The following is an 18,384-nucleotide window of genomic DNA, read 5'->3' on the forward strand; positions in this document are numbered from 1 at the left end:
TGGAAGATCGAAGATCGACCGACCCCTGATAGATTACGCGCGACATCGAAGGCTGTGGTGGCAGTTGGACTGCTCTCACAATGTGAATCACGAATCAGAAATTAGTCTGCATGTAATAGCAACTAATTTCCATCGTTCCCAGAGTTATACGATACTCACGGATCTGGGAGCAGGGCAACAAGAGGAGCAGCAAACGAGCACAGAGGGGTGGGGGTTTTCGTTCAGGCGGTTCAAAAGGCAAGCCTTAGACGTGGGAGAGACTTCTTCTTCGGAACCCTCGAGCAGCAAGGGTATGAACAGTGCACGGTCATCATCTCCATCTTCGATGCGGAGGACATTCAAGAGACTGGCAGGCATGGAGAGAAGTGCACAGTTTTCGGTTGAGCGCCACAGCGAGTTCGCGCGGCTTGCGTATGTGCTATAGGGGATCGTGAATTTTCAGGAGAAGCGACATAGCCAGTCTCTTGCATTTTCCGTTGATGCGGAGATTCCTTCCTTGCATTTTCCATCGATCATTTCCACTGTCCTCTCTCTCAAGCTTCCGGTTCGTGATTCAGCAGTTTCCTGCCCCGAGTTTTTTCATACTGTGGAGAAGCGCCATAATAACTGTCTTGCATTTTCCGTTGCGGAGAGTCGCCTCCGCTCCTTCCTTACGTTTTGCATTGACCGTTTCCACTGTCTTCACACAGGATCTCTGAAACTCTCAAGCTTCTGATTCGTGATTCACATTGTGAGAGCAGTTTCCTGTTCCGATAGCTTCTTTTGTGCTGTGGTGGCAGTTGGACTGCCTGGGGCAGCAAAAGAGGCAGCGCGTTAACGCGCTGCCTCTTTTGCTGCCCCAGGCAGTCCAACTGCCACCACAGCATTTGTTCTTTCCTTTCGTTCTTTCCTTTCGGCGCCTCGCTTTCATCTCCCTTTCTCTGGTGGCTTATATTGTAATGCCCATCGTTATGATGGATATTAGCTTGTGTGCCGAGTTTTCACTTCCAGCACGAACAATTCGTAAAACTCGCTTTATATTCAATGCTCTACACACTCTTCCCATCTCTTAAAACCCCCCCAAATCCCTTCTTTGTTATGCTCCTCTCTTCATCTTCAATATCTCCATCTCCATCTCCATCTCTATCTCTTTAGCTATGGCCGTCGAAACTGCTGTCTACTTCCCTGATGTCCGTGATAAGGCCGTCATCTTCCTCGGTGAAGAATGTGCTGATAAATCTGCTGAGCTTTTCGAGACTTTCCACCTCCCCGGTGGCCTCCTCCCCCTCCAGGATATCGTCGAAGGTGGCTGGGTCGAAGACACCGGCTTCGTCTGGATGGTCACCCGCCGTAGCCAGGAGCACCACTTCAAGAAGGCCGACCGCCATTGCGTGTACGATGAGCTCGTCACTTGCACCATCACGGAGAAGCGGATGAAGGATATCAGAGGCGTCAAAGCCAAGGATCTGCTGGTCTGGGTGCCTATGAACGAGATTTACATCGACGAGAAGAACCCGGATAAGATCACCTTCAAGAGCATTATGGGTCTCTCGCGCTCGTTCCCGACCGACTCCTTCGCCAGAGGGGCGTAAATGAGTGAGGCAGAGTATATCAGAAACGGGAGAACAGGAATAGGATTTTCTTCGTCCCCGACAGGCACGGCTTCATTATCTTGGGGCGATTCCTTCGCTGACAAATGCACCTATCGTATGTTGCACCTATAATTCCTGAAGGATTGGAACTAATGGAATCTACATCTCGGAGGTGGTGGCAGTTGGACTGCCTGGGGCAGCAAAAGAGGCAGCGCGTTAACGCGCTGCCTCTTTTGCTGCCCCAGGCAGTCCAACTGCCACCACAGCATTTGAACTGTGGGAAGTGTGGGAAGGCATACACACCATAGCCTGGGGCAGCAAAAGAGGTAGCGCGTTAACGCGCTGCCTCTTTTGCTGCCCCTGGCTATGGGATGTACGCCTTTCTGTATAGTCTAATTAGTCTGCATTTTGGCGTCGGATTTTATCTCCTCGGGCTCTTCACGACTTTTTCTTGCTCCATTTTGTTTCGTTACTCCATTTTGCTTGCATTGCTCGGTGGTTGTTGCTTAGGACTCGATGGTGTTCACAGGTTTTTTGTTGACTTGGTTGTGTAGCAGCCCGAGGTATCATTTCATTTTATAAGACTCGCCGTCAAAAATTTGTGCCCATATTCTACAAACCATATATACGAGGCATGTATGTGGTTGCTAGAGTTACCCAGAGTCATGCAAGGGAGGGGAACTTGGACTGTGAAGGGCAGTAAAAGAGGCAGCGCGTTAACGCACTGCCTCTTTTGTTGCCCCAGGCAGCCGCTCCCATGTGAGGCATTCAAGTGATATTCAACTCTTGAACGGATGAAAGAAGTTCACAAAAAAAAACAAATGAGCGAGTGCAAGTCCAATGTTCAAGTGTAGAGAGATAAGAGGAAAACTTTTAGAAAACCTTGTAGACCATCGGCATCTAGGTAGCATTTCGAAGACAGTCCTATTTATGCTCTAGAATTGCATGAGAGACCAAAAGAGACAGCGCGTTAACGCGTTGCCTATTTTGGTCCCTCGGGCAGTCCAATAGTCCCCTCCTTGCATAGCGATCAAAAGACCATGTGACCTATCCCTCCAAGAGTCCAATAGCATTCCAAAGACCATAAGACCTGTATACCAAAGCATACTTGGAGACAAAAGATGAAATAGTCGAAGCAACCTCTTGTGAGTATTGATACATGGAGGATTGAGTAGAAAAGCCTTGCTGAAAAGCGTTCATCAAAGACAGCTTGAGATGCCAAAAAGGACAGCACGTTAACGCGCTGTCCTTTTTCGCTTCTCAAGGTGTCTTTTCATGAGGGTAAGGGGTAGGCATAGAAGTGCATATTTGCCACTGCAATTCCATATATCTAAGTGTATAGATACCACTGCAAGTTGATATACTATGTGCATTGGAGATGAAACTTTTTCTTTTAGGACACAAGTGGGTGAATGTTCCCTAAACTGGAAATCAATTGCATTGGTAGATACATGTATTTTTGTCTAGATATGTAAAATGATATTTATTCATAAGTGCGAGTTTACACACCTTTGCATTCATATATGTCAGCAGTTTGAGATATTTGTCTGAAGCTTTTTCCTTATGAGGTGTACACACTTCATTATCTGTTTGGGGCTTTGCCCTCGTGATATGTATTACATATGTTTTCATAAACAAACCCTTTATCATATATATATGTAAAAAAGCTCTCATGTTTTTTTGAGCATATGGAAAGATTTGAGAAGACCTTTGAACCTGCCATAGGTTATACTCTATCTGTTGTTACATGTTGTTTCTTGTTTTTAGTTTTGGTTTTTATTGAAAAGGTTTTGAGAACTATGATTGGAAAAATGCCTTGTTTTTTGTCTTTTCAGGATGACAGGAAAAAAAGGCAGAAAAGTTCAAGTGGCACATTCTACAAAGGTGACAAGAGGAACAAAAGTAGATCACAATGTTGAATCATCAGTAGGTGGAACCGAAGAGCAAGAAAGTGTGGTGGGTCTAGAGGTTGAAGTATCATCAACTCAAAGAGATGAAGGTCCAAGAGTGGAGGAGGATGAGTTGGATGATAGTGAAGTTCAGGTGGAAGGAGGAGGTGATGTGATTGGCAAATGTAGGATGCTTGATTCAAACCAGTGTCCTCGCATTCCCTTGTGTAGGTTGATACCTTATGCAAGAGTGAGAGGACTTCGTGATGATGTATCTTCACTCAAAAGTACATTTCAAGTGGAGGGCTATCTCCCGGAGAAAGGGTCTTTCATTGTATCTGTCTGCAAGAGTGATGGAGGGGAGATAGTTGTGACAGATGATATGAGGAAGAGTTGGTCTCCCACCTGGAGAGAGGTCGATGAGGAGTTTGAGAAAGATGTGATGTCTAACACTGACTTTCATTTTATGTCGCAAAAGATGTTATTTGTTTGGGAGGGCAATCATAGGACCACTGCATGGATGAGTGTTATCAAGGAAATCTTTCCTACAAACAAGAAAAGACATGTACGAGTGGTATGCACAATAATTGACCCAAGGAAAATTAGTGAGATTGCTCTCTTGGCAGGGCTACAACGAATGAATTCGTAAGTACATGGACTCTTTGAATCTTCTCCACATTTGTATTTTATGCTACTTTGCATTTATTGATTGGGTTGTGTACTTTATTGTTTGTTTTCTAGCATGAATGAACATGCCATTATCAAACCCAGTCTAAGGGACATACTCATAAATGCACACAACATTTGTGAGTGTGACTCTATGGTGTTTATGAAAACATTTTCTTTGAGTGAGATCAAATCAATAGAGAATTGGAGGGCTCAAGAGAGTAAAGGGAAGAAGCCATGGTTTCCATTGACAAGAGGTTATCTGGCAAGGCTTGTCTTCCAGGTAGAATGTTGCATTTGTATTGATGCTTACTTCTTTATCACTCCTTTGCTTTCTCTAATTGGAACTTATGTATGTAGGTTGAGTACAATACAGAGCTTAAAAAAGCAATGGACAAAATATCTACAAAGCTACCTTTAGATCAAAGGGGAGAGGCAGAAGGAAAGCAGCGTACCATAATTCAAAAGAGAATTGCTGATAGGATGGGAAAGGTGTGAATTGAATTTTCTATACTTTGTTGCATTTATTTTGAAGTTAAGTGACTGACATGTCATCTTTGGATAGGTGTTGAATTGTATAGATCCTGGTCTTGGAGAGGCTTGGTTGGAAAAGTTGTTTGCCTTGCGCTTTGATGGTGCGGACTCTTGCGTGACATTGGAGAAGCTCCAACTCATTGCAAAGTCTGATTTGAGATTAGAAAAAAAAAATATTTTCCTTTCTTTGTTAGAAGCCACTAAACCTATGCGAGACATGTACTTCATGCCTGTGGGCGACCTTGAGTACAGAGGGTGTGTTTCTTCTACCAATACAAATCATCTTTCATGGTGTTTGTTTGTTTCTTGCCAATAACATGACTCTTATTTTTTTATTATAAAATTGCGTCAACTTTTACTGTTTAGGTGGATTAGTAGAGAGATATTTTTGGAGAAGGTGGAGAGACAGTCATTGAAAGTGCTTGAAGATTTGAGGGTAATCACAACAATGGGCATGCCTTTGGATACCCCTAAGGATTACACATTGCAGCAATACATGGAGGATATAAAACTGGAGGGGAGAAGACATATGTTTGTGGTGCTAAGATCAAAGGAAACAAAGATGGAGAGCAAGGGTGGAAAAAAAGGAGATGGACTATCTGAGTTGGACATGGCTGCCCATAGGGTGGTTTATAGGTATGTTGTCAATTCATTCGAAGGTTCATTTTTCATTTGTCTATTTTTGTGCTATTGATTCATGTACTTACACAATCATTGATGGTTGTTCCACTTGATTTTTTGACCTTTTGATGGTTTGGGACATCCAATTTTTTTGTGTTTCTTGGTTGATAGATATCTCTCCCACTTGGCAATAGAGAAAAGGATCTCTGACATTCCAAATTTGTGCAAGAGTTGGGTGGAGATTGGTCATGCTGCATGCATGTATCCACCTGGCATGCACCGTCTCTCTCAATGGGAATTAGCACATTGTCCCTGGTGGATAGATTTTCCTAAAGGACAAGTACTGGTGCGAGAAAGAGACTTGTACAATACTTATGCTTCACAAAAAGCCAATGAAGCAAGTAAGGACAAAGTGGAGGGAAGCTCAAGGAGAGATAAGAAAGAGAAAGAGAAACAAGAACATCCTCCAGAAAAAGGTAAGGAAGATACAATATGATTGTTTGTTGATGCTGTCTTCAATTTGTTTTGACATTGCATTAATAAGTTTATGATTGTTCTCTTTCTAGATGAGGGACCATCTAGTCCTATGCGGCATGAAATGGATCACATAGAGAGTGCAGGTAAGGGTGTTGTTGTGTTCTGCATATGTAGTTGTTCCTTTAACACTAGTTTTACTTGTAATTAATTTGCTTTTGCATATAGGTGGAGAATCAATCTCGGGACTTGTGAAGCAATACGTGTTCCATCGATCACAGTCACCTGACATTTCCTTGGCCCGTGGCATCACACCTTTGTTTGCTTGTACAGTTGGAGATTACATTGCAATGGGCAAAGACTTTGCTGACTCTAAAAGAAATGATAAGTATGCTATTTTGCATGAGTTTTTTATTACAGTGGCTAGTCGAGATCAGGACTACAAGAGGATGGGTAAGAAGGTGAAGTGGGCTTCAGATTTTATATTGCTCGATTTTCCATCTGGCTATCCACTTGATGAGAGAGGATCCACTCCTACTTGGAATGTCTTGCTCGAGGACCATGTGCGGCATGGGCTTGCAGTTGCATCAGCTTCTTTGTCTGATAGTGGTTGGTTGGCATGCATATGTCCTTTGGCAGGTAAGGCACAATACCACAATTGACATTTCACATTTTTGTTTCCATTCTACTAGTTTTAAATAAAATTAATTGCTTGTAGGACAATGTATTGGTTGGATGGAACGGTTTGCATATGTCCAGGGCTTGGAGGTTGTCAGACGTGTGATCATTCATGACAAGTTTCCATATGGATTTTGTAGAGAACATGATAAAAGTGTTAAGGTAAGCTACCATTCCATGCATTCTATGTTTGCATTCCATGATAAAAGTGTCTTTGACAAATGTCTCCTCGTTGGTCCTATGCATGCTATGTTTGGAAGGATAAGTCCTATGCATGCTATCTTTGCCATCTTTCATGCTATAATGCTTGCTAGTTGAAGTCAATATACTATACATGTTTTTCTCCATGTGGTTTCCAGATGCAATCTTCAGTATTAGCTCTAATACGTAGAGCAAAGAAGAATCCAATAGTTTTTTGGGAGGAGAGCTTTCCACTTTTCCAACAGCTTTTGATTGATCCACGTGAAGATGTCTGGACTCATTACATACCTCCCTCTGCAAGGACAATCGTGCCTATGTCTTCTCAGCTAGCACGAGGTGGACTAGAGAGGAGTAGTTTTTTTGTAGGTTGCATTATGTCTCTTCTCTGTGTTCCTGGAGGGCTGGTTCTAGAGATGGGTTGTGGTACAGCCCCTCTTATGCGTGCTTGTCAGGCCATTGGCAGGCCTTGTTTTTCATTTGATTCAGACAACAATATTATGGCTAGCATTGTTGAGCCACTTGTGGCAGATCGTTCTGGAAAATGGATCATGTCAGAGCATGATGGAGAGGGGGAAGAAGAGAGAGTGGAACCTGTCACAAACCCCTTTGATGACTAGTATGCTACTGGCCCTGAGTTTTTTTGTTATATATTTTGAATGCTAAAATTGAGGACTTTGAAAGTGTTATTTAGCATCTTTATAATATGGTAGATAGTGAACAATTACGGGTGCCTTTGAATCAAGAAAGTACAAATTTTGATGCTTTGGATAGTGTTTGTAAGGCCTTGATCTAGCAATTGATTTTTTTTGCTTTTTGTTGGTAGCGAATTGTCTTTTGTATAACACATAAGGATGAATGTCAGGGGGATTAGAACATGGTTTAAAACACCATTTTGTTCATAGACTGATAGTTGTTGTGGTGAACCATGGATACATTTGGAAAGTTTTGGTCTAGTGCATTTTGCGGGTGAAGTGGTATTTCAATAGTCATCTATGTTATGAGTTTGGTAATTAGTTTATGTTCTTCAAGTGAAAGATAGGGTGGATTGTAAGTCTGATTATTGGTATGCTTATTATGACAACATCTTGCTATAGTAAGTTCGGTTTCAAATTTGTTCTCATCGGAGGAATTGTAAAAAAACTCGCTCGCTTCATTGGGCCCGCTCGCTTTTTCTCGCTTGCTCTATTGACTACCCCATCCTCTTGCACTCCCATGTGCCATAAGGTCCTCCTCAGCCACACTGCTTCACATGCAGCAAAACATGCTGCCTTGTACTCAGCCTTGGTAGACGACAATGCCACTGTTGGTTGTTTCTTACTGATCCAAGAGAAGATACCTGAACCTAAAGAGAAACAATATCCAGAAACTGATTTCTTGGAATCAACATCTACTGAGTCACAATGACCAGCCAAGGAAGTGCCCGTACCATAGGTGATGCCATAATCAAGAGTGCCCTTCACATACTTGAGCACCTGCATCCCTGCATTCCAATGATTCTCCCAGGGCTTATTGGAGAACCTGCTCAAAACGCCAACACTAAAATTGATGTCCGGTCTGGTGTTGCACAAATAGATGAGACTGCCAACCAACTTCCTGTACCTCCTGATGTTTGCTAGTGGTGAGGCATCCTCCATAGACAACCTCACATTTACCTTCATAGGTGTAGCTATCTCCTTGCACTCGGACATACCAAATGCCTTCAAGATCTCCCTTGCATATTTTTGGTGAGAGATGAAGATCTTGCTTGGCTCTTGTCAGACTTCAATCCCCAAATAGTAGTGCATCAAGCCTAAGTCTGTCATCTCAAACTCTGTACTCAAAGCCTTTCTAGTCTGCTGGATCATGTCTTCATAGTCACCTATAATAAGGAGATCATCCACATATAGAACAATAATAGCAGTTTCTCCACCTTTCCTTTACACATACAAGTTAGCATCTGAGGCACATCTTTTGAAGTTTAATTTATGAAAGAATTTGCCTATCCATTGGTACCATGCTCTCGGGTCCTATTTTAGCCCGTATAGAGCCTTCTTGAGCTTACATACCTTGTTCTTAGAAGGGGGGGCCTCAAACCCAGGTGGCTAAGCCACGTACACCTCCTCCTTGACGTCACCATTCAAGAATGCTAATTTAACATCCATTTGATAAACTGGCCACTTTTTATGAGCAGCCACCAATAGTACTGTGCAAATAGTGGTCATTCTAGCAGTCAGAGTGAAAGATTCCTGAAAATCAAACCCTTCAACCTACAAAAATCCTTGTGCAACCAATCTGGCTTTGTACTTTCCAAAGTCCCATCGGCCTTATACTTTATCTTCCAAACCCACTTGGTGCCAATAACCTTTCTATTAGGTGGTTGATCTACCAGCTCCCAAGTTTCATTCTTCATGATGCTGTCATATTCCACTTGCATAGCATTTTTCCAATCTCGGTCTGCAAGTGCTTCCTCCAAACTTGCAGGCTCCTTTACTTCTGCAATAATCTCAGCCATCAAGGCCATATTGACTATGTGAGCAGAAGCCCTCCTTTGCTCCTCGATTCTCTGAGACCGCCTTGGTCCATCTGCATGCTGCTCAACAGACATAGGCATCTGGTTATCATGATCGTAGAGCTACCTTACCCATCGCAGTAATGGCTTTTCCGGTGGTGTAACAACAGGTTGGTGACTTATACCTTCATCATCTGATATTTCCTCCTCCTTTATAGCTCTTGGGACAGGTCCATAGTGAATTACCTCTTCGCTTGATGATAAAGTGGAAGAGCTCTTCTCTACCTCCACTGCATGTGGTTTCTCCCTGAACACCACATCGCGGCTCGCTATGATCTTCTTTGCCTCTTGGTCATACAACTTATAGGCTTTCTTCTTATCACAATAGCCTAAGAAGATACATTTGGTGCTTTTTGGTTGTAGCTTGTTTCTCTCTTTATCTGGTACATGCACATAGCATTCACACCCAAACGTTCTGAAGTGGGAGACAGATGGCTTTTTACCGCTGTAAGCCTCATGTGGTGTTTTACCTTTGAGTGCCTTTGTATAGCTACGATTAAGGATGTAAACTGTAGTATTGATAGCCTCAGCCCAAAAGTGGTTTGGTAGTCTAGCATCTTTCAACATACACCTCCCCATCTCCACCGTGGTCTGCATTCGGCGTTCAACAACCAAATTTTGTTGAGGCGTATGTGGTGTCGTCATTTGTCGCTTGATCCGTTTTCTCTTGCAAAAATCTCCAAACTCTGTAGAAACTCGCCACCACCATCCGATCTAATTTTCTTCACTTTTCTCCCTATTTCATTTTCAACAAGCTGTAGCCAAGGTGTAGCCATTCTTTAAATTTACCAAAAGCTTGAGCCTTTTTGTGAAAAAAGTACACCCACATCTTCCTACTATAGTCATTGACAATCAATAAAAAATAGGAAGATCCCCCCAAGGCCTATGTAGGCATCTTACCGCACAAGTTAACATGCACCAACTCTAGAGGAGCGTTTGCTCTATTCTTGCTTTCTTGTGGGAATGCCTTTCTCTGTTGCTTGCCCATCATGCAAGCTTCACATGGTTCTTTGATTTTTGTGATTGCAGGTAAGTGAGCAACCATACCTTACTTCTTCATCTCCTTAAGCACTGCAAATCTGATGTGGCCGAATCTTTCATGCCAAAGTTTGCTTGTGCCCACTTAGCTCATAAAGGTTGTTCCTCCTTACTCCTCTGCCAACAAGATTGCCTGCACTATCCATAATTTTTGCTTCTGTCTTGTTGAATCTCACCTCATGGTCAAGGTAAGTTATGGAAGCAACGGATAGCAAATTTCTCTTGATTTGTGGAACATACAACACATTAGATAGTTTCATAACATCTCCATTTTCAGAAACAAATGAAACTGTGTACCCTCAACAAGGCATTTTGCATTATTACCAACCGTCATAGTGATGGGTTCCTGTAGAGGCTACATGGAACAATATAGACCCTTCTTGCTGGTCATGTGACAGGAGGCGCCAATATCCAACACCCATGAATCAGTGGTTGAAGCTTCTTGAACTGAGGAACACTCGTTCTCAATGGCCAGAAATAGATCCAGCTCTGCTTCCGCTGTGTTAGGTGTCTCTTTCCCATTATCTGTCTTCTTCAAGATACCATTCTTTTCATCTGCTTTCTTGACCCAGCAATCTGCAATCATATGGCCCTTCTTTTTGCAGTAGAAGCATTCTCCCTGAAACTTCTTCTTGCCGCCCTTGTTCTTTTTGTCACCACTAGTAGAGGACTCACCTTTGGTGGAGGAACCACCTTTGCCTTTCGCGATGGTAGAGAAGGCAGTATCCCCATTGCCGCCTCCCTCGAGCTTTAAGCCTAAATTCCTCCTCCATAAATAAAGCACAGAACTCCTCAAATGACAATGGTTGGGGTCTCACCTGAGTGTTAAGCACTGTTACTAGTCCATCAAACCTTGGTGGACATATCCGGAGACACCGCCGAGCTAGCTCTTCGCTAGTCTTTTGTATCCCAGCACCAGCCATCTGGTCATGCAGATTTTCGATTCGGGTTATGAACACCTCCGCTGTCTCTCCTTCATTAAACTTCTCAGCTGCGAGCTGATTCTCCAGGTTTTGGATCCTTGTCTGATTCCGCGTCTCATATTGACTCTTCAATATGTTCCAGGCCACAGTTGCCTTAGATGTATGCTGAATCAAGGTCAAAACACTATCAATAGTACTTGTAACCAGGGCACACAGAGCATCTGCGTTCTTGCATTTCCAAGCTCGTAGAAGGTTAGCATTAGGAGGTATCGTACTCCCCGGATTTATTGGGTCGAGGGTTCCTTGTGGTTCTGGGTCCAGTCCCCAGTACTGTCTCCAGAAGCTCATATGAATCCAGAATAGTAGTAATTTTAAACTTCCACAGAGTGTAGTTCATACCATCTAGCTTGCCTTTAGTGAAGGCTGGTGGGCAAATCCTCAACGCCTGGATTGTTGGTGTAGCAATAGCTATTGAACTCGAGCTGCTTCCTGTGGAGCCGCTTCCTATTGCCATCACTCTGTATGCTGTTGAAGCTCTCGCCTCTCTTCTATTCTTCGATCCTTAGAGCCGCCTGGGCTCTGATACCATGTTAAATTACACGACACAGTGAAACAAAAACCGAACAAAGAATAGAGAGTACACAGCAAACTAGAGAGGAACAAACTTTTCCTTCAATACTGATGTAGTACAGATGATGGCTCCGTCCACCCGTGCACTCCCACAATGGAGCTTAGATGGTGATCTAGATAGATACTAGGTGAAGAGCTACTAACTGGAAGATCTGATCTGATCTGAACTAATCTGATACAATGGACTGGGGAGGTCGCCTCTTTATAGCTTTGAGGGCGGTAGTCTGATCAATGTAGTCAGTGGAGTCGACCAATCGACCTAGTCGATGGAGCCGACCAGTCAATCTAGTCAGTGGAACCGACTAGTTGTCCATGGAATATTTCCTATACCATCGCCTCGGGGGCTCCCGTCCCTAAACCCCCACCAGGGGGGTCGCTGGCCCCCCTAGGACCCCCCAGCTAGGGGCCAGCTGGCCCCTACGCCCAAGCAAGAATAAGGGGCTCCCACACAATCACCTTTCTACCATCAACAGTCTCATTGATAAACCTCATTTGACATGCAAGTTAGGATCCATCTAGTGTCCCGGGCTCACACATTGCTTCTCCTTATATGGGGGCCTTACAACTTGAGCACATTGGACCACTCATGGTTACCAGGATGGTGGGGCATTTAGCATATCTATCATCTCCTCTGTAGAAAAAAAACAAAGGAAAACCATCGAGGTTGCCCAAGGTTGATAGTCCATCGTCAGCTTGTACTCCGCACAACAAAAAGAAAGGAACACCATTGAGAGTGCCTGAGGTTGATAGTCTAGTGACTCCAGTGAGGTTTCAAATTTAGGTTGCAAGTTTGTTGATTTTCTTCATGCATGATAGCATCTTTCTTTCAGAGAAAATGCATACACCTTCTCACAGCATGACTTCTTCTCCCACTGTGTGTTTGAGCAGATGAATCGGTGGCATCCTCTGTACATGGCATTCGAGAGGAAAAAAGTATTTTGCATGACTAAAACCCAAGCGCATGAGGTATACAACCTCTGCGACAATGGCCAAGATGCACGACTCCTTGGCAAGGATGATTTCACTATGCAAGATTGGTTGGTTTGTTTCGACATGCCCAAGAGAGGTGCCAAGGTTAAGTGCAGGACCATGAGGCTAGAGTTTTGGGCGAAATTCTATACGTTATTTATGTCTGTGTACCAAGAACCTTCTGGGAATTATGGTTTAGAGGTCACAAAATCATTTGCAAGGGGGTCTCTGTTTGAACATCTAAAGGGGCCAGTTGATTGGGCATCTTTCTCTGAGAGCGTACTTGCAAATATGGAACCTAGAAAGCTGATGCTAAAGCAACAGAGGTGGGTAGCTTTCCACTCTGTGGAGGCACCTCCTAACTCTCATCAAATGAAGGGTATGCCAGTTGAGGTAGGGGATACACCCACCTCATTAGATTTCTTAAGGTCGAAGAAGAAAATTTTACTGCCCTAACTCTTGCAGACTTGGATAGTGTGCTGGTCCAAGTCTCCAAAATGCATTCCTCAGCATTATTAGAACGAAATGAGGCGATGAAGGCACTTGAGGAACATAAGGCAGATATGCATCATGATGAGGGTGCAAGAGCATTGATAGATACTTTTATGGCACAACTGGAGACTGCTAAGGTTGCCTTGCAAGTGGAGTAGAGTGCTACGACAGTTGATGTAATCAAGATGGACCAACTGAAGCACACAATTGGGCAGTTGACATTGACCATTGAGACACTTGACGGTTCTTTCGTAGACACAAAATTTGTTGATGCTTTGGCCAGGAATTGAAAGACATGATAATAATGTGTGCAAAAGCCCAGATGTAGTTTGTAAAAAACATGCAGGGGAATAAAAGTCCTATTTTGTTAAGTGTTCCATGACCTAAGGTGCCATCTGCTGATGCTTACACGTTTGATTCATGTTATATTTGTACAGCTTGTGGGCTGTTGATGTATGATGCCGAAGAATTAGGCATGTTCTTGCTTCCATGCAAGCATGCATACCACATGTACTATTTTGCACACCTTGCTACCAGCTGGGACCAGTGTATGGACAAACAATGCAGCTAGATAGTTACACCAAAGATACGGTCATTGGTGCTCTTCGATAGTTGTGACGCATCATACGAAAGCTTTCATCAGGGTATGCTCACAAATCATCCAACTTGAAAATGTGTTTTGTATCCTACATGCTCTAATTATGTTTGTGGTACCTGGTGCAAGGTGCATGCCCATGAAGTTGTAGCTATCTAATTATTTGGCATGTGCTACCTAATAGGCCTTTCCATTTTTATAGTAGTTGCCAAGCACAGGAGGGTTGCTACATGCCCACCAAATGATACCTACCAGGCCATACCACAAATGTTGAATTCCACATACTAGGTGGCAAGTACTTAGCAATCTACTGCTGGCAATTGCTATCAGACACAAATTGGTAGCTACAACATAGCTACTGCTAGTGCATGGTGGATAGATAGCTACAACATAGTGTATGGTAGTAGTGAAGATCTCTGGGTTGTTGGCTACCTGCCCACCAAATGCTACCTACCAGGCTCTACCACAAATGCTAGCTAACACACACCAGATGGCTAAAACACTGTGGTAGCTACCTCATGCTCAATACATAGCTGTAACTTGATGTCTGGTAACTTCCATGTGGTGCATAGATAGCTACAACTTAATGAGTAGTGGTCACCATGGTAGCTACATCATGGTGGCTACAGCACCATGGTAGGTACTACTTGGTGGATACATAGCTATGATAGTGGATAGCTACTCCATGGAATAGGTAGCTACCTACTGTCCACCACATGGTGGATAGATGGCTACAACCCAGTGGTAGATACCTCATGGTGGTTACATAGCTATGATGATGTTTGGTACCTTCCACATGGTGCATAGATAGCTACAACTTAAGGAGTAGTGCTCACCATGGTAGCTACCTCATGGTGGCTACAACACCATGGTAGTTACTACATGGTGGATAGATACCTAGGTCACAGTGGTAGCTACTCCATGGAATAGGTAGCTACCTACTGTCCATCACATGGTGGATGGATGGCTACAACATAGTGGTAGCTAAACTTCCTTTTGTAGGTACCTCTTCACAGTGTTGGATTCTATTTATAGCTGTAGCTGCCTATAATGACATTGTTACATTCATATTTTTAATTTGGTTGGCAAGTAGATTTGTGTCTAATTGGTACTTTATGTGATACTTTGCCATTTCATATCTCACAACTATCTTCATGATTGCAGAATTGCAGACACCTACAAAAGAAAGCTATGAGCCGAAACCAGCTATTGTTGATGAGGGTCCTCAAAATGGTATAAGACATGACTGGTTATTCCTTCTTTTTTGACAACATGATTGAATGTATACAGATGTTACTTGAAGGAGTCCTTACATCTTTCGTTTTTTGCTGTTAGGCAGTGGGTGAATCGGTCAATACTGCTACGGTTGATGGAGATTTGCTTGATTTTCTCAAAAATTTGAGAAATGACATCCATTCAATTGAGCTAGATTCTCTTGACAAGGCAGATGGCAGTCACACATCTAGTGAAATGGAGAGAGCAGAAGCAGATGCACCAACTCCAATTTCTCATGCCGACAGCATGGGGGTGTTGGGAGACAATGTGATAAAGACCTCACAAAGACACTTGGTGGTTCAAATTCAAGAGATATGAGTGACGGGGTCCCTCAAATTTTTGAGAAGACATGTGCTGGTTCAAAATTGGGAAATGGAAGCGAGGGGAGCCCTACACTTGTAGAGACCTTGATGTTATTGTGAAAAACAACGAAACGGAAGTTTTGAAGAGGTGAATTCAGTTGACCTTTTCCTTTCTTTGGTAATGACGGACGCGTCTTCTGTCCATTTACTAATTGATTGTTCTTGTAGGAGAAACTACCATGACAATTGAACCTACCATGAAGAATGACACTGGCCAAGATGCAAGGGAAGGTGCTGCTACTTCCAAGGCCAAAAAATGCTGCCTTCCTAGTAGTTTCTCTCGGAAGCTAGTGTTGTAAAAAAAAATCTCTATCAAAAGACTGGCTACTTTTGGCTTTCTAAAATCCCATCGACAATCATTTTTAATGGAATTTTGTGTTCTTCAATGTCTTTTCTTTTAGCCCATTATCCAATAAACTTGTCTTGTGCATTGTAATTTAGCACTTTGACATATGTTCCTTGTACTCCCTATCCTATACATCATGAATATGTAACCTTGATTGTACAAGTAGTTGTAAGATAATGTCGTGTGTCCTGATACAGAGATTTATGTTATGGACTATTACTGGAAATTGCCATGGGGAGTGAAGGGCATGGCAGTGCTCTTGGACGCTTACAAGGACAATGGTTTTGGCTTGGACTTTCATCGTGTAGCCAGAGATATACTATGTGCCATAAAAGCTACAGCAATAGGGTGTGATACACATGGCTCATGAAAGGAACGTAGGGATGCATATCAACAAAGCAATGAAGAAGAGGAGAGTATTGAGGATTTCTTAGAATGTGCATAGTTTTTTACGCCATTATTTTCCTGGAAGTTTCCATGGGGACAGAGAGGCATGGCAATGGTCCTAGACTCTTGAAAGGACCAAGGTTTTGGCTTACACATGCTGCGTGAATGTAGGGATGCCTCAGTGCCATAAAATTTGTGGATGTTGGGTGTGATCCACCATGCACACGAGAGGGAGGCACGGTTGCATATCAGCCAAAGAATGAACTTGAAGCAATTATTGTCGATTCCCCAAAAATCTCACCAAAGAGTAAACAAGAGGCAAGTGATCATGATTCCCCATGAGGCACACTTGCAGTTGTGGTAAGGAGACTTGCTCATATTGCAAATGCCGATGAAATTCAGGAGCAGAGTGTGGTAGCACTTGCTTCTCTCAAAAAGACTATTCACATTGCAGACCCTAAAGTGCTAGATTTGGATATGAATGGTTTACTTTTGCTAAGGTATAGAAAAATTCGGGGCATGAAGGAGAATGTTGATTTCAAGGTAGCTACACTTAAATACAAGGTTCATCATGTAAAAATGCAATTCTGCACAAGCCATGCCTTCACTTACATCATCCGGCCTGATGCGAAGTAGTTTATTCATTCTTGTTCTAGCGAGTTTATTCTATGCTTATGGTCATCTTGCATGAAAAATAATATTCATCGCACATTGGAAGATTGATTTGAGAACTTGCATCCAAGTATTTGGAGCGATATCCTATCACAGGAGAATTGCATGGAGGCATCTTTCACACTTATGCAAGTGCCGGGGGCTTGGATCAAAAGGACCACAACAAGCTAGTCTTCATGAAATGTGTGAAGGACTTGATTGTGAGGCATCCTGAGTGGAGAACATATGAGGTGTTGCTAGTTGATGACACCAAGTACAAGAACATGCTGAATTCATCTTGGTCAATGATTTGTCTGACATCACTCGACCCAACGGATGATGAGCAGGCCCTTTCTTCCTCACCAATGCTCTATTGCCATGGCTGCTTCAATGAAAAGAAGTTGAATATCCAAGAGCATATGTGCAACACAATATGCTATGTAATGAAAAGGATATGGAGTCCATGTATGTAATGAAGCATTGGCAAGACTTGGAGTCATGTCGCAATGTAACAAAAAAGTTTGCAATCTGTTGATACTTTTTGTAATTGCTTTTTGATACACCCTTCTGGGGACTATGTGATCCAAGGCACTTTTTGTCTTATACATGAATAAATGGTGATTTTTAATATTCTATCAACATGTGGTCTTTAATATTCTCCTGAAGAAAGTGTGTGGTACATGGTTATACACAACTGATTGAAAGATTGAGAATTCTAGAATCTTAGGATTGTTTGTGTACATGCTTTTTTTGGAAGGGGTTTGAGTTAGTCAATCAATTAATTAGCTAGTAGATATTAGTTGTAGGTAGTTACCATCATAATAGTGAGCACAATTTTTGCCAGGTGGTGGCTACCGCCACAACAGAGAGCATAATGTTTGCTAAGTGGTAACTACCAACATGATAGGTGGTAGCTACTACAACACATAATTTTGATATAATGTGGGGACTATGTGATCCAAGGCAATGTATTTCACTTATACATGAATAAATGGTGATTTTTTAGTATTCTATCAACATGTGGTATTTAATATTCTCTTGAAGAAAGTTTGTGTTGCATGGTTATACACAAGTGAGTGAAAGACTAGAGTCTTAGGATTGTTTGTGTACATGCTTTTTTTGGAAGGGGTTTGAGTTAGTCAACTAACTACCAACATAACAGGTGGTAGATACCACCACACATAATTTTACCCAGGTAGTCAAGCCATAAAATAGCTAGTAGCTAGCATCATGAGAGAGATCACCTACTCTGGGGGAAATTGATAGCAACCACATACAATGACATTGCTCACAATATTAACCCTCTTCTTTGACACTAGGGTAGCATGAGGGTAGCATGAGGCACCTTGACTCCATGCATCTAAATGTGGATGCCTAGTCATCACAAATTTGTAAACCTATTCTACATTAAGTGGCCCATTTTCATGTATTGCAAATGAGATTAAAATCATGAAGAGAACCAATCGAAACAGAGAACAGAATGTATTTCATTTAATGGAAGTTATCAAGAAAGTAAGCAGTAGCCTACACTTGT

At 42.6% G+C, this 18,384-nt stretch overlaps 1 protein-coding gene across 1 annotated transcript; it reads left to right on the forward strand.

The window, feature by feature from the left end:
- The first annotated feature begins 1,118 nt into the window (after positions 1-1,118).
- On the forward strand, positions 1,119-1,571 carry LOC147884247 (uncharacterized). The gene has a single exon (XM_087399152.1). The coding sequence runs from the start codon at positions 1,137-1,139 to the stop codon at positions 1,569-1,571; it is 435 nt and encodes a 144-aa protein (XP_087255278.1). The 5' UTR covers positions 1,119-1,136.
- Positions 1,572-18,384: the final 16,813 nt, after the last annotated feature.

Source organism: Dipteris shenzhenensis, chromosome 27, assembly GCF_047967505.1.
Source record: "Dipteris shenzhenensis isolate YYH24624 ecotype China chromosome 27, Dip_SZ_1.0, whole genome shotgun sequence".
NCBI classification, from domain to species: domain Eukaryota; kingdom Viridiplantae; phylum Streptophyta; class Polypodiopsida; order Gleicheniales; family Dipteridaceae; genus Dipteris; species Dipteris shenzhenensis.